Raw genomic sequence first — 22,171 nt, forward strand, 5'->3', positions numbered from 1 at the left:
AACTGGGAAATGTTGTTTATCGGCAACTTGTTTTACACACAACGACATCTCTGCGTGTTGTTTCACTAGTGTTTCGAGGGCACGAACTCCTGAAAATTGCAAATATTAATCCCCAGCAAGAAGCCACACTTTCGCTATGGAAAAAATTAGTTCCCCGAGAGAGCGCCAGAAATGGAGCCTAGGTCTTGGTTAACACCTAAAAGGCGCTTCGCCGAACGTGCGTACGGAGTCACACTAGCCGGGAATAAGAAACGCAACCATAAGTGAGTTTAGTACCTTCCTTAAAAGTAGCAAATCTAGGGAACACTTTCTTTTACGGTTAACTCTTTTTTACCCTATTTACGGCTAACGTTTAAAACTTTTCCATTTTTACGGCTATCGGCTAAATTTTTGGCCGTTTTACGCCTATCGGTTAACCCCATTGAGACCCTCAGAGCTGAGATGTGCGCGCGAGAAGGTCTCTTGTTTCATCCCATCCTCGCTTAATCTCCACGTGCGCGCCTCATTAAGTCGCTTTAATAATAGATCTTTTTACCTTGGGTTGTTTGTTAACCCATTCTTAGCTTAGTCAAAAAACACAGCGTTAATTACAAGCTATGCGTCATTATTACCAATACAACGTTTTCACTCACGTGGCCAGTATCTATGGAAAATTCATTGAAACAAAAGAAAGTGTTTACATGAGAAAAGAGCAGACTCGTACCCAGTCGCTATTTATGTGCTTTGGAGGTGAGAGAAGATTGGGGGTTACGTTGAGGCGCACGCAGGGTCTCATGGGAAGGGACGAAGTGAAAATAGACCCCGCGCGCGCCTCAACCTAATCCCCAATCTTCTCCCACCCCAAAAAAACACTTAAATAGCGACTGGGTACGAGTCTGAGAAAAGAGCTCAACTCCCACAAGAATTGCTCGGAACACCTACATAGCCGCCATTTTATTGTTTAGGAACACCAATATGGCTTTCGTGACGTCATTTGAACGTTCTATTACGCATGCGCTTTCAAACCAAAAATGCTCGTCTCATGCGCAGTGCGTTTATATTGAGCCAGTACAGTCAAACCCCGTTAATACGGACACTGAGGAAGCCATTTAAGGTGTCCGTATTAAGCGGGTTGAATTTAGAGAAAATGTAGGGGCTTTCTTACCTCAGGGACAAAGCAAACTGTCCGTAATAACGAGGTGTCCGTATTAAGCGGGTGTCCATAAAGCAGGGTTTGACTACACAAGTTATCCCGGTACAGATAACGACTGAAGAGGATCTGCTACCAATAGACCTTTTAGACTGTTCACAGTACCGTATTCTCCCGTAAGATTGTCGAGATCGAACACCTACCGTTACGGGCGGCCATCTTGGTTTTAAAATGTACCGAGGGGGTAGGCGTTGGGTTTAACTGTCCCCCACTCCCTAAGTGTATTTGATACTCATCCCCAGGCTATACTCGGTAAGTAGGCGACCGTGAACAGTTCATAAACCATTCCGCATTCCATTGTGTCATTCCAATGAAACGAGGTTAGGATAAAATTTCATTCAAACCACTGTATTTTGTCAATAGACTTCTTAGACTGCAAAACAGTCGTACTTTTCTCAAAATCGGTTTTGGAAGGTGCGAAGCGCTGGCCTGGTCGATATTTTCACGCGAAGCATGTGAGCTCCACACGCCCTTGGGGCGTGTGTCTCTCTCCAGTCTCACTCTCCGTTTTCACCTTCACTCCAGACCTTTCTTTGACTGCTCGCGCGCGCACTCGCGTGCATCCACGCGTACATGTATGCATAATTTCTGGAAAAACATACAAGCTAAATAGGTCTAGTTAAGGGACAAGTTGGTGACTTCCTTCACAGGAATGGGGGTTAGAGATCTGTCTTAAAGTCGTGCCACAGGCTTACCATCCAAAAATTAGAGGCATCGTAATGTCACGCGCGTTATTTGATCCCATACCGGTCGTGCGGCGCGGGTATCTTGTCAACACACCTCATGCTTAGTAGATTTCTTTCAGTCTTCAAGATGTCAGTACTCGATATAATTAGATAAACTGCCTCGTTCCTAAGCGTCTCGTCTCAAGTGTGTTTGGAGAACAGAAAACGCGACTGCAAGCGATAGTATCGCGCAATGGACCATGGGAACGTTTAGCGTTCACGCAAAGGATGCTGGGAAGGGTAAGCGAGAAAATGAGATAAATCAGTGTTTTGGTGGCCTGCCTACTCGTAAAACACTAAATAACAGCAAGACAAACCGTTGTGAATCAAAACCACGATAATTTGGCCATAAAATAAATCCTTTATTGACCAAGCTTCTTCGGTCAAGATAGCTGGATATTGGCGGCGTCGTTCTTTTCTCATTGGCCTCGACCTCGTCCCGGTAAACAAAATGCCAGACTTGCTACAAATCGACCTGTCATAAGTTCTTAAAAGTGAGCGAAGACGAGCTTCAATGCATGAGGTCGCGCAGCGAGCGACGAAGTCTCGGGGCAAAACCAACCAGGAAAAAATAAAGGACTTCTAGAAAGTCTAACAAAATGCAAAAAAGGAATTTGGCCATATATCCAGTCATATTGACCTCACACTTGGTCAGTAATGCATATTTGAAAGGAATAATGATGAAAATAAAAACAGTCGTCACGCCTTAAAACATTTCGCTTTCGTTTTGACAGCCTGTTTCCCTTCGTCATTCCAGCGGAAGCTCAATCATACCTTATAAAGACTTGGTATCTTCAAAATTTGCTGTCTGAGTCAGGAGTTCCAAACGGTAAGAAAAATAATGCAATAAGCAGCCGTGTTTCTACACGCGGTCAAAAAACCTTTCATTCGTATAACTTACATGGTGGAATTGAATGATGCGGGAATCTTCCTTGTCGCTTATTCAAATTATGAAACTGTTCAAAAGAACGTCGAACGGAGCCTTTCACAGAAAATGGTTAGGAATTATAGCTTTTTTGTGACCATGTTTGACTGTGTCGGTCCATTATTCAAGCTGCCGAAGTAAGCTCTGGTTTTGGAACGGTCTGGAAGCAAAATGAAGTGAAAACAAACTTCGACCTGCGGCTATAACGTAGAGCCAGTACAAAAGAATTACTGCGCACTTAGAAGTAACTTTTTTTGACGTTAACTCTCTTTAGATCTTTGTAAAACTTTTCATTATTTTTCAAGAAACCAAAAGCCATAAGCTTTATGTTCTGATCGTTCGTTTACCATCGAAACTCTATAATGTTCATCGAGAGTCTCTACAGATGAAGCATGACAAAATGTTTTGCATAGTTATGTCCCACAAGTATTCGGCCTTAGTTTAGTTAAAATATCTCTAGTGTAGAGTAAATCCTATTGAATTGGAGAGGGAAACTGAATATAAAGAAGCCTGCAGAACTCGCGTCATTTTTTACGTTTTTTAGGCGAGCGAAGATATGCTTAGTACATTTCTGTTAGTCTTAAAGATGTCAGTACTCGATATAATTAGATAAACTGCCTCACTCCTTAGTGTGTTTGGAGAAACGGAAAACGCGACTGCGTGCGATAGTTTCGCGCGGTGGAACATGAATGAATAGAGAGATTAAGATTCACGTTTACGCCAAACGGCAAACGTCAGATTCAAGTTGAGAATTTCTCAGAATAGAAAATAAGCAGATAAAAACTGTCCAGGACAATTGTTATGTATAAAACTGGCGTAAAACTACTTATTTTTTAGTTGAAATAATAAACAGTTAACGACAGTTAAGGGAAAAACTTGGTCACGTGGTACAAATTCACGTTTGCCGTTTGGCGTAAACGTGAATCTTAATCTTTCTAATGAAGAGTCGTGTATGAGAGGACAATAGACGTGCCCTCTTACAATACATTTTAACGTGTGAACAGTAAGTTCGGACGTCAGCATACAAACGGGCCACTGACAGCCGCTCTCAGTCCATTTATAAGCTTACTGTACCCACCCAACCCATGATGTGAAGGTTGACCACAACACCGAGATCTACGTCCCCTACTCTTTTCAAACAGTGGTGGAGGTTCTTTTACGTCCCACAAGAACCAGATATGTTAAGTGCTGCGACACGGGATCTACTGAACAATCTTGATGTTATATTTTGCCTGACAATATTTAGTTTACTGTGTTTTTACGTAACCTTACTGTTATTTTAATTTATTTAAACTCTTGTTTATCTTTTTTTATTTCTCATATTTGTTTTTTATTGCGAGAATACTCCTTGGGTAAAGATAGTCGATGCTATCTAACACAAACGTCTAAAAATGGATCGTAAAATAGGATCAATTAATGTTAGAGGTTTGGGAGACCAGGTCAAGCGGCGAGAAATCTTTAACTGGCTTTGAGCAAAAAAAATATTCAGTATATTTTATTCAAGAAATGCACTGTACAGAAGACAATAAGAATGATTGGCGGGCCGAATGTAGCCTGAGATCATGCCCTCTCCCTATTAACCCTTTATGTCTCTCACGGGAAGAGGGCATGATACATTTGTTTGTCGGATCACATGTAAAAATGCCAGAATCTGGACTTTTTTCTGATTGGATATGAAACAATGCGGATGATTTGCGCCGTTCCGATTGGCCAAAATGCCGCCATCCGTTAGTTGTTGTTGATTTCAGTCTGCATTTTTGCTTGCGTAATAAGCAGTGAATACGCACGCGAGTTCGTTATGAAATTTCTGCCGGCTGAGTTTTCTAGAATTTGAAGGATGCCTAAATAGAAATTTCATCCATTGAAATATTTTCCATGTCATCGTATACTTAAAATTCACCGATCATTTGAATGCAATTTGATACCGGCTACAAGTTACAGAAGCGACAAACGGGTTCACTTTTCAGATAATTCATGAATGGAATCTTGACCTGGTTTGACTGTAATTCCTCCTTCACAAACCTGCGAATTATTCTGAGCGATCTTCGCTTTCACAACACCTTTCAGGTGCTTCAGCCTAATTTTTTTTTTCACTGCTTTCGGTACAGTACGAAGTCAACGAGCTTTCACCAGTTAAGTCTTTATTATTTGTAGCTATTAATTAAAGGTACGGCAGCTCCAGCTAGCAGTATTTCATCACAAAAACAACACATTTAAATTTTTTTTTAGGAAGCGCCATCTGAACATGGACATACTTAAAAATTTTCTTTTCCCTAGCTAAAATTGATTTCAAAAGAGACATTATTCGCGCCAAATTTGATTCCCTTATGGTAAACGCTTATTGGCTAATAACATGACAGGTCACGCAGACGTTAGATTATGTAAATTAGGGGGCGGTTGACGGCTTGTTAAATAAATGTATCAGGCGTTATTTTTTTCCCTCTCGAGCCAAAGAAGTAAAGAAGCAAAAAATAAAAAAAATAACGCCTGATCTCAGGTTAGGCCGAATGGGGCTATCAAGCTTTGTTCAGCTGCTGCACCAGTAAAAAGGCAGGTGTTGCCATACTTTTTAATAATAACTTCACCTTTCAAATTTCTAAAACATATTCCGATCCCGAGGGACGGTTTATAATATGTGATCTGACTGTAAATGGGAAACAATTAACACTGACAAACATTTACGCTCCAAACAACGATGATTCAAATTTCTTCACCTCGGTTTTTAGTCATTTGGCTGATTTCAAGTGCGACGAGATCATAATAGGTGGCGATTTTAATTAAGTTTTAGATAGGATAGGATAGGAAACAGGGGTCTTTTTTGCATGAGCATGCGCGACCGCTGACTTTTCAAAGAGCACGCGACCAGTGACAGCGACCATGCTGCATAGTCATAGGAACCAAATTGTTCACTTTGAAATCCTGCTTGAGATTGAAATGGTAGCGGGAACTTAAGAAAGACCTTCGTTGTACAAAATAAGTAAAGATCTGTTGATTTAAAGTGGAGACTGATGCGCTGAATGAGGTGAAAGAGCAAGTTACTCAAGGATGTCTGACACGAACATGGCTGCTTGTTGTTGTTTGGCGCTCGACTCGTGTCTTGATTCCCCTTTAAGAACCGCAAAGTTTGGCATAGAATGCATTGCTGATGCGTAGCTACTGAGGAAAATGTTCTTTATTTAGTGTTTGTCTATAAATCGGATGTAAATCAGTTTCTCGATGCCGTAGAGGATTACTGTCAATTATTTGTTAATAGCTGATTTAGCCATATTTCGGGAGTGGATTAATAACGATCAGCGGGCGACTACCACGCCGTTTTCAGTTGGAATAGAAAGTTTTTGCCTTAAGTATTTTAGCGATACAAAGTTTGTTTACAGGAAAATTGTAGAACTTCTTGTTTTTGCGTGGACTAACATTGTAAGGCATCCTTTACAGGAATTTGCTTTTCGCCAGAACTTAAATGTTTTAATGATTTTTAACTTTTGGTCGGCATCACATGTTTACTGTACCTCTTGGGAAACCTAACCGTTTGTTTCATCAAAATCGGTCAGAAGATTGGACTTTAATTTCGGCCCTATTGAATGCAGTTTTGACTGTGTCTCATTGATATTCATTTTTTTTATTGTTCGAGACATACAGAGTGACTACCACCAACATCTCACCAGGTGACTAATCCACGTCTCGTGTGCTCTTAATTTTGTAGCTTTAAAGTGCTGGGAAAATTGTAGAACATATATTAATTCACTGCTGAACTGAACATCGGCTTTCGCGCACTTCGAACCCACTCGCTGAAATTTGCTATAATGTTTTTTTTTTTTTAATATTTCTCTTCCTTTCCGATTTCAAAACAAAGAAAATTGAAAGTGTTTACTTTCATCAACAAACGTTTTTGCACTTTGGTTAGACTTTGATGAGGCCAGCGCAATCCTCCAGGCACTACATATACGCGCGCTGTTGTCCAGGTCAAGTGGGGAGATGAAATTTGATAGTAGCTCGTGTATGTTAAAGCCGGTCTACTTCGCTTTTGTTAATACTATGTTAGAGTTTTTTTTTGCAAACTACACATTTCATGGCGAGCCGCAAGCCTTAGCGACCGAAATATGGGGGAAAATTTGTCCCCCATCTGACCAGAAGGCCATTGTTTAAATTCAGCCAAGCATAGATCGTTGACAGCTTGAAACCATACTTGAGCAGAAATGCGAATCTCCTTTCGTGGCCTCCTGTGAAGCTTTATCCGACATATCTTTCAATTGCTCGTTTTAGCAGACACTACTAAAAAGCTGATGAGACGGACACAACTAAAAAATAGAACCTGATAGAATGAAAATCGCTCCAAACATTGCATCAGTTGGAAAACTTGTGGCGGTGTAGAAGAGTTTTGCAACAAACAGGGGAGACCTCAGAATCAATATGCATTTCTTTACCGAAGATGAACGAAGCGCAGCGATTTAAATTTTATAGAATTTACATTAACTATAAATTCAAATAGTTTTCACAGTAGCTTTCTCTGGGGAGCAGAATTTAAATAGGAGACTTCACCGGCCTTTTCTCAAAAAAGGGATTAGTCCCTACTTTTAATTCTGCTCCCCCGAAATTTATATTTCTAAATCTAAGTAGCTTTCTTTTTCTTTCAAAAAAATTTACGGGGGAATCGAAACGAATTTTGGTTGAATGGTTGCGTCCATCGCGGTTCCCCCCTATTTGTTTTTTTAATAAAATACCATTGCACGAACGATCTCTATTATTTTTCACGAGCCATAACCAACCAAGTTCCCTTGCACTAAGCGAAGGCGACACACCCGATCGCTTGCTTTTTCAGGCGACTCACCCAGAAGAGCACGTGCAGACGGAACTTTAGTCGTTGTTTAGCTTTGTTTTGGATCACCCAAAGAATAAGTTCAATTACGAATTCTAAGCGTCTAGTTGACTCAATACAATCTTAGCAAGTCCCAAACAAAAGAAAAATATATTTGGCAAACCGTTTTCCAAGACTATTTTATACCTTATAAACTTTCCTAAGGCCTCGTTTTTTTACAGAAAGATTCATTTAAATACACGTTTTACAAAGTCTTCTTGCACTAAGCGAAGGCGACTCACCCGATCGCTCGCTTTTAATCAGGCGACACACCCAACATAAAAGCACGTACAGAATACCCTGAACCATGTTCATGAATTTGTTTTCGATGAATTATATCAAAGCTCTCTGCTCGTGAAAAATAATAGAGACCGTTTGTATTAAAAAAAACAAATAGGGGTGAACCGCGATGGACACAACCAATCAACCAAACCTCATTTCGATTCCTCCGTAAAAAATTTTAAAAGAAAAAGAAAGCTACTTAGATTTAGGGCTTTACAAATAACGAGCAAATTTAACACTCAACGTACCCCCTCTCCGTGAAGTACCTTAGGTAGGTCGGTAGGGGTATAGGTAACACGAGCGTCCTGGTATTTTTAACGTGTTTCATTTCATTTTTGATCAAAATAAAAAGCTTTTAAGAGGTTTATACTTGGAATAACCCTTATTAATGGCTTTGTAGCACAATTTGCTACCAGTGGGAGTCATATTCGCCTATTCGATACTAGGAAAACGATTATTTTCATAGGCAGAGCTCCGTCCGGCTGTCTCGAGAACGGATGCAACAACGCAATATCACGCGATAATTACTCAGGCCTTATTGTTGTGCAAAGAGTGTTTTTACTGTACGATAATTTTCTCATTAATTGAAACAAAGATCTGAGCATGAAGTGACAACTATAAATCGCACTGGATCATGATGAAGCATTTAAACATCGGCAACAAGCAAAACAGTTGAAAAAAGATCAGAGATATAGCAATTTGGCCACTACGTGTGTATGTGTATCATAAAACACGGACGTCTATAATTTTCAACACATTCCTTTGTTTATCAAGAAAATGTCGCACGAAATTAATAGAGCTTTTCGACTTCTTTATTAGGGTACTTTTTGTACACAAAATTGTCTCCAGTGGAAGTTGTGCTGGGCCTGTTTCTTCCTAAACACGAACTGTACGATCGAGAGCGCCACATTAAATTTGGCGGGCATTTAGGAGGTTTTGGCGCGGATATGTTCGAAGCCGAAATAAATAAATTAAAGGAAAAAAATCGAACACTGTGCTTACCTTCAAGGAGTCTTACGATTAATCAAGTCATAATACAAACCAGAATTAATGTGTCGCAAGGTAAACCTACTGATCTAAGGCTGAATTGGCCCCGCATTTGAACGAATGTGAAGAAGGAAGGCTGGCCATCTCCGGTTTTCAGAAGAGAAGCTTGAATTCTCCTAACCTGTCCGATCTGTTTATGTTGTTCTTCCAAATACCAATCGCTTCTAAGGGAAGCGATTTTGATCGCGAATCAACACAGAAATTCTCGACCAGGAAACGACAAAAAGTAACCCACATATACTCCATACAATGATGGCTTGATCGAGCTGATCCGATCCGGAGAATAATTGAAAAGACCGCGCTCGACTTTATTTACATGTATTTACCCCGCCTAGTATTGTTTTAACCATATTAACAGACGGTTGCGAAATTTAGAATTGTTTCATCGCCTCTGTGAAGATCACTACCGATGACAGCTAATCTGACCCCTGCTAACATGCACGAGATCGGAGGTAAAATTCTAACAGGAAATTGAGCTTAGCAACCGTCACTCAAGATAATTAGAAAAGGGACTTTACGCGGCTCCTCATGGAGTTAAATCACGAGCACATTCGCCAAGACCAACGGGCAAAATAGTCGCTATGATACCTTTGAGACGCGCCATTTTGATGGAGACAAATCCTGTGGTGAGCCTCCATGCACATCGCTTGTTCAGCGGTCGCGCATGCTCATGCAAAAAAGACCCCTGTTTAGGATAGGATAGGATAAGTGCTTTATTATCAACAGAGCGCCTACAGACACATGTGTTTACAACGATAACAAAGATTTCCGTGCAATAATTACAGAGGTGTACATTTGTAAAATTTATAAATATACAACTATTAAACAAGGTTATATTTAACTTTATATTTGCTGTTCTATGTCTAAGAGTCTCTGCCGTATATAGTTTTCGCTGACCATATGTCGCCAAGATCTGCGAGATTTAATAATGTCGAAAAAGATAAAAAGGGTGGCCTTGCAAGAACTCATAAAAAATCATTGGAAGTTATCAATAGCGTCTTTGAAAGCTTAGATCTGATCGACGCCTGGAGAGTTTTAAATCCTGACTCTTCCAGATTTACATGGAGACAAAAAAAGCCTGAAATCCAATGTAGACTTGATTTCTTTCTAATTAATCAATGCACTTTCTATAATATTATTAATGCAGAGATATTAGCGGGCTACAAAACAGATCATTCTATGATCACCTTACAAATTTCTTTACGCTCTAACACTAGAGGCCGAGGTTTTTGGAAACTAAATGCCTCATTCTTATCTGAAACAGAATATGTCAACCATATTAAGTCAACCACAGCACAAACTATCGATGAATATTCTCAAGACAACACTGTTGACCCAGGCCTTTCATGGGAGATGGTTAAAATGAAAGTGAGAGACGTATCTATTAAATATGGAACAACTAAGAAGAGAAATCTAAGAAAAGATCAGGAGGAAATTGAGATATCAATAACAACCTTAGAAGAACAGCTTACCCACTCTGATGTCAATGACAAACAAAAGAAACAAATATTGTGATATTGAAGGAAAAAAACGTGAGCTAGAGACGATAATTGAATACCAGACACGATTTTACGATCGAAGTCTCGGTGGTACAATGAGGGCGAGAAAAACACTAAGCATTTCCTCAACCTTGAAAAGAGACACTGTAAACAAGCAACAATAACACAGCTTAAAGTTAGCGAAGATGACTTTATTTCTACAGACAAAGAGAACTTACTTGAGTGTGAAAATTTTTATAAAAATCTTTATACCTCTAAAGTAGATACCAATAAGAATGCAGATGTCTTCTTCCCGCCCCTAGAAGAACAGAAACGATTGAGTCAAGAAGAGCAATCCCTTTGCGAAGGACTCTAAGCAAAAACGAATGTCTAGAAGCATTAAAAAGCATGGCCTCTGAAAAAACTCCAGGATCAGATAGTCTCCCCTGCGAATTCTACAAGGTTTTCTGGAATGATTTAGCCGAAATACTACTAAATGCGCTAAATTTTTCTCTTGAGACAGGACAACTTTCAATATCACAAAGACGTGGCATTGTCAAGCTTATTCCAAAGAAAGATGCCAAGCTCATTCTCATTAAGAATTGGCGACCATTAACGCTGTTAAATTGTGATTACAAGATTGCATCAAAAGCCATTGCAAGTCGTATCAAAACTTTTCTTCCAAAGCTAATTTCAGATGATCAAACAGGCTTTCTTAAAGGCAGGTGTATCAGTGAGAATATTCGTTTGTTGGACAGTGTCATCAAATATACAGAAGGAAGAAACATTCCGGGCCTTCTTCTTTTTATCGATTTTGAGAAAGCTTTTGATACACTAGAGTGGCCTTTTATCAGTAAAAAAACAGAAATACTTGCTGACGCCATTCGGAAAAAACAGACGTTTAAAGGTATATAGAAATCAACGGCATTGATTTCAAGTTAAGTCAATATGCCGATGACACGACACTAATCCTGGACAGCTCCGAGGAATCCTTTTTAGAATCTGTAATTTTAATAGAAACTTTTGGTAACATATCTGGCCTCAGACTCAATATTAAAAAGACGGAAGCTCTGTGGATAGGCTCTAAAAAAGATTGTGACCTTAAACTTCTTCCAGAAAAAGACTTCAAATGGCCAAAGAAAAAAGTCAAAGCGCTTGGGGTTTGGCTCCCAACGGACCCAATATGATAATATCCTTAAATTACAACGAAAAAATTGAAAAAATTAGATCGATCCTAGAATGCTGGAAATTTCGCAGACTTACATTATTAGGGAAAATAGCAGTTTTGAAGAGCCTGGTTGCATCTCAGTTAGTCTACATATTCTCCCCTCTGCAAACTAACCACGAAGCGATCAAAGAAATCGACACAATTTTCTATGAGTTTCTATGGAATGATAAAGGAGACAAAATCAAACGAAAGATAATGATTAATGACTATTCCGAAGGAGGACTAAAAATGATCGAAATTGCTTCTTTTAACAAATCCCTTAAAGCCACATGGATCCAGAAATATCTGGACCCTGAAAGTCGCAGTAAATGGAAGCGACTCTTTGATTCCGAACTTGAAAGAAATGGAGGTGAAGCGATACTAAAAGGAAATCTCAACAAAAAAGATGTTAACAACTTAAAAATATCAGACCCTTTTGTGAAGGAAATACTTGTAATTTGGTCAGAAGTTTTTTTCCAGGAAATGATAGTATCTGAAGAACAGTACATCTTTTGTCGTCACCTTTGTGGCAAAACTCTCTGATAAGAATTCAGAATAAGCCTGTTTTTATTAAGACTGGCTTGTTAAGGGTATTACGCAAGTTAAACATCTAATGGATGAATCCTCCATTTTTTTTCCCTTGCTGCTTTTCAGATTAAATATAACTTACAAGTTCGACCTCTAACCTTCTTTGGATTAATCTCAGCAGTCAATCGTCTACGGAGACAAAACCGAACCCAAATCTAAGTATAAAAATCGCTTTTCAAAATTTCTTATGAGTCAAAAGCCATCCAAATTTATCTACCAAGAAATTGTGTCAAAAAACTGTGAAAGGCCAATTTCATGTCAAGAAAAGTGGCGCAAAGACATCAATCTTCCTCCAAAGGAAATTATTAATTGGAAAGTCGCTTATCAAACATCCTTTCAATGCACAAAGAGCAGTAAACTTATCACTTTCAACTTCAAATTGTTACATCGCCGGTTACCAACTAACTGTTTCTTTAAAAAAGTTGGACTTAGAGAAGATGATAGGTTTTCTTTTTGTAATAACGAAACGGAAAACTTGATACACTTATTTTGGAGATGCGAAAAAAACAAAAAATTTTCGGGATAGTCTTTTTAAGTGGATGTAGTCTTGCCAACTTTCTTTAGGTGAACATAATTACTTACACATAAATACGGCTTTGGGTCTGAGGCCAGATAAATCTTAACACAAACTCCAAATCAATTTTTGTTGTTTAATTGCCAAGCACTATATCTGGTTTTGTCGTTCAAAGGAACATTCCCCCAATTTAAACAACTTTTTGCTTTATTTGAAACACATTTCAGGGGCGGATCTAGGGGAAGGGTGCAGGGGGTGCGCACCCCCCCCCCCCCCCCCTGAGATGACCTGCGGTTTTCTAATACAACTGGTATTCTGCAAGAAAAAAAAACCATGTGGTTTATTGGTGTTGAAGTAGAGCAAGAGACGAGTGCACCCCCTCCTAAAAAAAATCCTGGAACCGCCCCTGCATTAGTCTCCCTCGCAGCCGTTTTTAGTATCGTCACGCAACGCTCCTCCCCACAAGGGAGGAGGGAGGGAGGAGCGTTGCGTGACGATACTAAAAACGGCTGCGACGGAGACTACCCCTGCATTTATCAAATAGAAAACAATGCCTCCACTGTCAAAAATAAATGGGAACCCTTGTTGCCTTATATAAGCCTTTTGACCTGAGTCTCCAAAACTTAATTAAATATAAATATCTTCTCTGCATCTCTTTTTGGTTTGTTTGGTTTCGACTGTGCCCTTTTACCCAAGGGAAAAAAAAAAGAGTAAGGAGAGAAAAAGGAAAAAAAGGACCAGATGTATTAACTACGCTATTTGCTTTTAGCCTACTGCTCTCCTCTCAATTGATGTGTGTGAGGTTTTTTTTTTTTTTTTTTTTTTTTTTGCTTTTTGTGGTTTTTCTTTCTTTTGTCACATTTTACTTGTATTTAATTTGTTGTTTGTTTAAATAAATAAATAAAAAATAAAAAATAAAAAAAATAAGTGCAAAGCAATTAATATGAATTTCTTTTTTATTCTCATGCAAGTAAAAGTCATTTTTCGCGACAAAGGTTTTTGTACTTGTAGCCTCGTTTTGAATGTGAGAGTTTTTGGAACTCGGAAATGGCCTATAATAAAGCTTTGCCGACCTATTTGATAGGTGGTTTGAATCTAGCGAATATATTGCATAGATTTTGTTGCATGTTTTAAGTGTCTATAAGGTAAAAAAAATATATTTTAATTGACAATTCACATCAACCACAGCGTGTGTGTGTGTTAAACTTATTTCAAGTTTGCCTTCATTTTGCCACCCATCTAAGTCTTCTCTCGGAAGCCTCCTGGACCGTGAAAAGAGCTGAGACGTAGATTAAGGATCCATGTTGTACATCAAGGAACAAGTGACCTTAGATAAAAGTAAACAAGTGTGGAGTGCTAGAAATACTCCTTCCAATTCACGAACTGAAACTGCTGTTAAAAGTTACAATTAGTTATTTAATAACGAGTTTTCGATTGATTTGTTTTGAAATAGGCAGAGTACAAGATGGAACTGAGCGATGCAGAGGTAAGCACTGTAACCGTACTGTACGCCTTTACGATGCTTGCAGCTATTGTGGGCAACTCCTTTCTGATATATATCGTGAGGAAAAAACCTGAGGTACGGTCACTGACAAGTTCTATGTTCGTCAACATGGCCATAGCCGATCTATTGGTGGCCCTGTTCATGATGCCTCTTTCCATTGTCAGCGCTCACACGGACAATAAGTGGAAGGTCTCTGGGTTGCCTGGTGACATCATCTGCAGGAGCTATATTCTAATTTCTGATGCCACCCTCATTGCGTCTATCCTCTGCCTGGTTTTTATGGCGATCGACAGGTACTGCGCAATTGTCTGTCCTCTGTCGGTCCACTCTGTGTGGTTCAGAAAGGCGAAATTTGTCACACCTTTGATCTGGGTTATGTCAATCTCTCTAATGGCTATCATGCCTGTCGTCTACAAATCAGATGATGAATACTGCGCAATTGACCCGGATGTTTTGGGCCATAACGCGACATTTCTTGGTGTTAACCTCTACATTTTCCTCATCACCTACCTAATTCCTCTGGCCATCATATGTCCGCTGTACGCGAAAGCTGCTCGTAAGCTATGGTTTAACCAGGCTCCAGGCAATCATCTGATTGAAGAACAACAGAGTCGACAGCTGGTTACAAGAAGGAAAGTGGTCCGCATGCTCGTCATCATTGTTGTGGTGTTTGCTATTTGTTGGCTTCCCGCGCAGGCATTACACCTTTTCTGGGCAGCAGCACCTTATAGTGACCACCTGCCAGCAATTGTCATGTACCTGGGATTTTGGGTGGCCCACGCAAACAGTGCCATCAATCCTTGGCTGTATATTGCCTTAAGCACCAAGATTAGATTGGCCTTTAACCGGATGGTAACCTTCCGAAAATCTCATCCGGCCTTCAGGAACAGTACCGAGAGAAGGAGTAACTCAACTAAGGCCACGACATTCCGGGAGTCTAGGGTGTAGTCATACGAACCAAGAGACCAAGGGCACGATCCATTCAACCAAAATTTCCGGAAATTTCGGTCTAAAACTCAATGGATCGGTTTGGTCCAACCGGAAAAGTTTCGAAAAAACAGGTCCACCTTTTGAGGTGGTCCTCTTTTCCCGGTTGGACCGGTCTGAATTTTGGTTGAATGGATCGCGCCCCAAGAGTAGAAGGCATATGATTTTCAGCTAGCAAATTGTTTCAGGGACATTTAAACTTTGCCTTTGAATGCACGCAATAATTGCAGATTGCTTAATGCAGTGGTAAGTAGTGGATGAAATAGAGATAAAGTCATCGACTAAAAGTTTAAAATAGAGATTCCCCTGATGATTTTTGCAGGTAAATGAAGTACAGTCGACTCCCGATAACTCGAACCCTCGCTAACTGGAACCTCGCGCTAACTCGATCCAAAATCGATTTGCCCTGGATTTCCATCATACATTTACTGTAATTTTACCTTCGGTAACTCGAACCCTCGATAACTCGAACTCCCGCTAACTCGAACCAATTTTCGTTTCCCTTCAGGTCATTTTCTATATAATTTTATCCTCGATAACTCGAACCATGTTTTGAGCCCTTAAAAAGTCCGGAAAAAAGCCGTCTACTGGCGTCCGAAACATTGAATTTTGGATTTCCTATTAACGTGTTGTAGGAGTATAGTTTACTAATGGAGGCTGATGTTGATTGTCACAGGCTAACGTGAAGCAGCTTTATTTCTCAAAACAGTAAAACGCATGCTCTATTTAGGCTATGTTTTGTTACGTTACGTTCTGATTTATAATCTAGAAGTATCTTCAGTTTAATTTTCACTTGACATTTCTACTATTTTAATAGCACAGTGAACATTTTAATCACATTTAAAAATGTGATTAAAATGTTCACTGTGCAGTAAAAACTGTTTTTTTACCTTACTCTCGGCTATTTTCTTCGAGCTCCCGATAACTCGAACTTTTTTCGATTTTTCTTGAAGGTTCGAGTTATCGGGAGTCGACTGTATTAGTAGAAGTTTTTTAACTTATTTGTTGGTTCAATATGTAAAGTACGGAATGTTTTCCTAAAAGTAAAAGAGCCTTGTAAATTATGCGTTTTTAAACTCTAATGAGAGCTTGACACGTATCGGAGTAAAGGCATTTTCAGATATCTATATTGGACCAGTGCACTTACGCATTTTAAAATAACTTACCGTTAAATACACTCTTTTTTTTCTATAAGAATATATTGTATAAGAATATCGAGGCTGAAATTTGCGAAATCTTAAGAATACTTTAAGAATAAACTCCAGGCTGAGATTTTGAAAGGGATATAATTTTCTGTGGTGAAAATCTGTAAATACAATACAAATATACCTTTTCAATTTATTCCTTTCTTTAAACGGCAAAACTAGCTAACTATATTTAACAAAAATATAATTGATACCTTAATATATTCTAATTCGGAAATGTCATAAGCTATTATTAAGAATAATACAAGAATATTTACAGCCTAAAATCGGCGGAAAAGTAAGAATATTCAGCCTGGCCCTGGAAAACAACATTCTTATAAAAAAAAAGAGTGTGACTGTTTTGTGGATAATGTATTAAATAATGTATTGATTAAAAACACATAAACAAACAAACAAACATTGATGATGACACGTATCTTTACATAGAAAATAGATGCTACCTGAAAGTCTTTAAATTTGAATAAATGAAAACCATGCGATGTCTGAGTATGTTTTCTTCGGGTCACTTTTCTTGACATCCAATGTCCATTATCGGACATCTAATGGAGCAATTCGCAGGGGCATAGAGTCTCTGAGTCTTTGCATAATCCTGCTCCGCCCTCGCCCAAAACAATAACAGGTTAGCTCAATTAGACCATGATGCCGTGAGTTTATGCCCTGCATTTCCAAACAGTTCCATGAGTGCATGTAATCCTTTCTAATCCATTCTAGTTTACAGGGTCGTTTAACAGCGTTGAGTCTTTGGTTTAAAATTGCAGTAAACTTGACTAAGTGATGAATTCATCAGTCCTGCAAAATTGAGAAAACTTTATTTTCAAAATGAAACAACTCTTTTTTTAAGAATTAAGTTCCACTATAATGAAGGGAAAATAATTTGTACTCCTCCTCCTAGTCTTTGTCATTTATCCCTGTCAGCCGCAAAATCCATTTTCTCATCTTGATTATTTTTTAACTCGTCCACCGATAAGTCGACTATCTCATTCCCAAATATAGCCTGCAATGCAAATGTCACGTATGCAGTCGTCTCCGTTTCAAGAACTAGTCATGAGCTAGTGCTGCAAAGTTTGATTGTGTACGTTCACAGAAGTCCACAAAAAGTTGACATCTGTCAGGTGAGACTAAACTTAACAGTTGCGACTCGCACGCCAATAAATGAGTCATTTATTGCATTCAACCTTCACAGAAACATGCGCTGCTTGTTTCACCGAGGGCGCCGGTTATTTGAAAGCTGGACACTTGCTTTCATCAGGGTATTATTACCTACCTCTTACTAACCGAGTTCGAGGTCCGTACTACAAGTTACGAACCGAGTTTTTCTAGTTGACCAATCACAGCGCGCGTACTTTTCATATGTCGGGTAAATCCCAGAGGATCGGGGATTTACTTTTTGTCGACCGTCTAGGATTTTGCCGATGTAACGGATAATCGTTAGAAGTGTGTCCTAGACTTCCCCGAAAATGAATTTGTCTGGAAATGGAAAGTGCGCCAAAAATTGAAACTTGTGCACAAAAGCGTGATAGGGGGACTGGAGCCCATCAATTTAGAGGACTGGTAATGACCGAAATCCATCGCTGACGTAATCGCCGACGTCCCTAACGGTACAAATTTGAGTTTTCATTTGTCGGGAATGATCGTCGACCATCGCAGAAATCTGGGACGCATCGGGAAAATAGAAACGCTCCCGATTCTCCAGATTTGTGCCCGACCATCCCAGACGATCGGAGATATCTGCGATTTCGAGTTTTCATTAGTCGGCAAAATCTGGGACGGTCAGGAAACAGTAAAATCCCCGATCGTCTGGGATTTTCCAGGCATATTAAAACGAGGCTACAGTATCAAAGACATCGTACTTCAGTTAGGTGATATTGCCCGAGTTTGTAGTGTCTTCACGCGACTCCTACAAATGAAGAGCTTGCTCGCAGCAGGCTATCCCAAATCAAATAATCTCTACCTGAATCTTCGGTCTTATTGGCGTGTTCAGAGCAGCTGAGGTTTGAGTTCGTATATCCCTATCGTGCTCTTAATCCGTTCATGCACAGCACAAGACAGCAGCTACTGAGCCTAATAATACCAACAACTGATGCGGGATTTCGATCGAAACCCAACTACCAGGAGCAAGGTTCCTAATTCACCAGTTACTACCAACCACGATGATGTCTAACTCAGTCTTGCTCATTCCTAAAATGTTCTTATTTATTCAACAATAATTGGTCTCGGCTCCATTAAATCTTAAACCAATTCTTGGTTTGCAACCACGTGACAAGGCGGCCATGTTGGGGGTCAAAACAAAAGAATATTTCTTCCAAGAATTTACATGAAAATAGAGTTTAGTTCCCAGAGGAGAGAAAAGCTTTTGTTCTTGACCACCAACATGGCCACCGTGACGTCACGTGCAAACTAGCAATAGAGAAGAGAAGACGTTAAATATTGTTACCATGGTAGCAAAATCTCTGGATATCAACAAATCGTGGTCCTGCAAATATGACAGAGAAAACAAAAAAAAATGTATGTATGACTTTGCTGTGCATGATTGCACTCAGGAACAAAACGGTAGCTCAAGTTTTTCCTTCCATTGTTCAATAATAAAGATGGCTGTCTCCGTCAAGAAAGATTTTTGAGATCCAGAAATATAGCTACCATGGTAGTGTGACGTCACGTGTCTCTCTATCGTGGAATTGCCAATCATATTTCTTTCTTATCAGGCATCGCTGTAAATCAGGCGCTTTTCGTGAACAGACACCTGGAGTTGGTTCCTTGTTATTCCAGCCATTTTCTTAAGATCTCTGCGACACGGACACCTCTCCGCCGATCTTCAATCGCTTTCTGTGAATCTCTTTAAGGCGGATACCTTCCTAAGAAGGCGGGGCACCAAGCACTGGTCCTTGTTATTCCTCAGTTATTTTCCTGGGATCCCTAAGACACGGAAACCTTCCCGCCGATCTTCGGTCGCATTCTGTGAATCTCTTTAAGGCGGACACCTTCCAGTCTCCTGATCCATTTTACGTACTTACAAGTTCACGGTTACAACATGCGTATGTTGTTCAAATCGCATAAAGTAGTGTAGTACACAAAGCTGTCTTAGCAACACAAAAACTCGAGTTACGAATAGCGCCCACCACAGACTTGGAGATTTTGCTCGCAACCTGAGAAATATAGGGGTTTCCATGACAACGAAAGACATGTAAAAAAACCTTAAGAAAATTAACTTCTTTAAAGTTGGTTTATCTTAAGACCATTCATCTCTGTATTTAAGGAGGCGTACGGTTAAAAAAAATTATTTTTCGTTGATTTCCACTCTTTTTCTTAAATATCTAGCCAAGATTTCATTCAATCCAAAACTAACTCAATTAAGTTACAGTCCTTAAGGAGGGGGGAGATGTTTGAAATTTGGAGAAAAAGGGAAAATATTGGATTTGGGGGTTGTTAAAAATTGAAATATGAAGTGAATAATAAGTAGACAATATACCAGATTAGACTGCAAAACAGTCGGTTTTTTCTCAAAATCAGTAATCGGTAAAGCTTGGTGTAAGAGTCTTACGCGCACGAAGCACTCGAGCCTCACACGCCCGTAGGGCGTGTGAGGCAAGAGAAAACCTTTCCTCAGTCTCGCTCTCTGTTTTCAGCCTCGTTCCCGACCTTTTGTTTGACTGCTCGCGCGTCCTTGAATACGCAAAAATACGGACTGTTTTGCAGTCTAATACCAGATAGTCCACCACCATAACAAGGTGCCTCTGATCTCATTAGCGGACTAACTGGTTTATGTGTATACCTAATTTATTTCCTTCCCGAATCAACAACATTGCCCCCCAAAAAACAACCGTAATGCCCCCTTAAGGTGAGTTCATCTCTCCTAGTGCCTGGGTTTAAAAATTTTGTAATTCGACTTTTTATATTTTGGCTTTACACCAATCAGATAACTTTAGCATTTCATGATTTTTCGAATGTTTTTAATGTGTAAAATTTAGCGGGAAGGGATGTTTGAAATTTGGAGAAAAAGGGAAAATATTGGATTTGGGGGCTGCTAAAAAATTGAAACATGAAGTAAATAATTAGTAGACAGTTGCCAGATAGTCCACTACCACAACAAGGTGCCTCTGATCCCATTAGCGGACTAATTAGCGGTTCATTAATGTAGGAAACCCAATATGAGAAGAGAATCAATTGGTATCATTAGCAAATAAAACCAGGTCATAGATATTTATAATAATAATAATAATTAGTGAATCGAAAAGAGGTACTTGACATTAGGTCGAGAACAACCTCAGTGTATTAAATGTGTCACTGAGGAACTAAGAACTCTTCAAATGATTTATGAAAACGTTTTTTAGCTTGCAAAGTTCTGTGCAGCTTACAAAAGCGTTAAAAATACCGTCCTTCTCGTATGTCGATAGAACTGTTAAGTTGAACTGGATTTTGTACTAGACTGCGAGCAGTCTCTCTTTTTCTTCACATAATTTTGGTAAGGGGAGTGCGAGTAAGGGAGCGTTGAGCGAGAAACGAGGGCGGCAGCCCGAGAAGAAAAAAGTTTGAGATAGTGCGAATAGACTTTTAAGTGACTTTATCGGTTTGTTGTCATCCAAAAATTTTGCTACCATGGCAATGTGACGTAACGACTTCTCTCTATAATTCGTAAGAGTTGAATACATTTCAGGTTAAATGTTATTACATTTAGGGTCGTTTACATTAGGCCTTCATTACATTTGGGGCTTCGACGACTCCAAGAAAAGGTAGAAAGTTCATTGTCAAAAACAGGTAATGTGTTGCAAGCCAAGTACATTTATTTTTTTGGAAGCGACGTCTAGAACCTTGTGTTTTAGTCTGAAACAGGCTCAGGATTTGGAGAGCAGGGTGGCACACTCTCACCGAAAGTTCCTTGGAGTATCGCTGATCCCTTAAACGACAATATTCGCCCTACGTTTCCCACTCACGTGCAGTAATGACTGAACCATATTTTTCTTGCGGTGTTTATTCGAGGTATGGCTAGATTCGAATTCGATACTCGTCTTGGATTATATGGAAAAAAAATTGTTACCCTCGACCCTAGACATTGTACCCTCCAAAGACAAGTTGCATGTTTTTTGTTGCCCGCTTTTTCCGTAACTTAAGCAAGCATCGACGAAATTTTATTTCTCTTTCTGAACCATGGTCGCTTGGAATTCAATTTCAGGAGGTTCGCCTACATTTGACAAAGAAAGAGGTTAGGAATAACTGCGATAAAAGCTGAAAGAAGGCAAATTCAGATTTTTAGGGACGTTCTCGTTTCCGTCGCGTCGATGTATCTTAAAGTTTCCAATCGCTTGGCTTTACACGCACGGAGACAAAGAACAATGAAACCGGCCTTCTACAGGGCACATTCTGACATTTTAACATCTCATTGTGACACAATAAACGGTTTTTTCAGGAAGTGGGTGGATTGAGGCAGTATTTGAAAAGAAGTTTACAGGCTCTCCCCTTCTCTCTTCCTCTGAATTCCCGCCCTTTTTTGCTTTCCCACTGCTTTCCTTTTCGCTTTTTTCTCTCGTCTGCACTGACCGAGAGCCCGGTACAGGCTACCTTCTCGGATCGATTTTCAATAACATCCGTTGAAAGACCATGCACACTTCATGAAGTTTACACACCGTAGTATTCTTTATTGCCTCCACACTACACTTAGGACGGGTCGACGAAA

At 39.6% G+C, this 22,171-nt stretch overlaps 1 protein-coding gene across 1 annotated transcript; it reads left to right on the forward strand.

Annotated features, from left to right (window-relative positions):
- The first annotated feature begins 14,104 nt into the window (after positions 1 to 14,104).
- On the forward strand, positions 14,105 to 15,275 carry LOC140921749 (tachykinin-like peptides receptor 86C). The gene has a single exon (XM_073371755.1). The coding sequence runs from the start codon at positions 14,273 to 14,275 to the stop codon at positions 15,257 to 15,259; it is 987 nt and encodes a 328-aa protein (XP_073227856.1). The 5' UTR covers positions 14,105 to 14,272; the 3' UTR covers positions 15,260 to 15,275.
- The last annotated feature ends 6,896 nt before the right edge of the window (positions 15,276 to 22,171 follow it).

Source organism: Porites lutea, chromosome 12 (assembly GCF_958299795.1).
Source record: "Porites lutea chromosome 12, jaPorLute2.1, whole genome shotgun sequence".
Lineage (NCBI taxonomy): Eukaryota > Metazoa > Cnidaria > Anthozoa > Scleractinia > Poritidae > Porites > Porites lutea.

Coding starts and splice junctions, on each gene's coding strand:
- LOC140921749 (XM_073371755.1), top strand. CDS start 14,273: ATGGAACTGAGCGATGCAGAGGTAAGCACTGTAACCGTACTGTACGCC.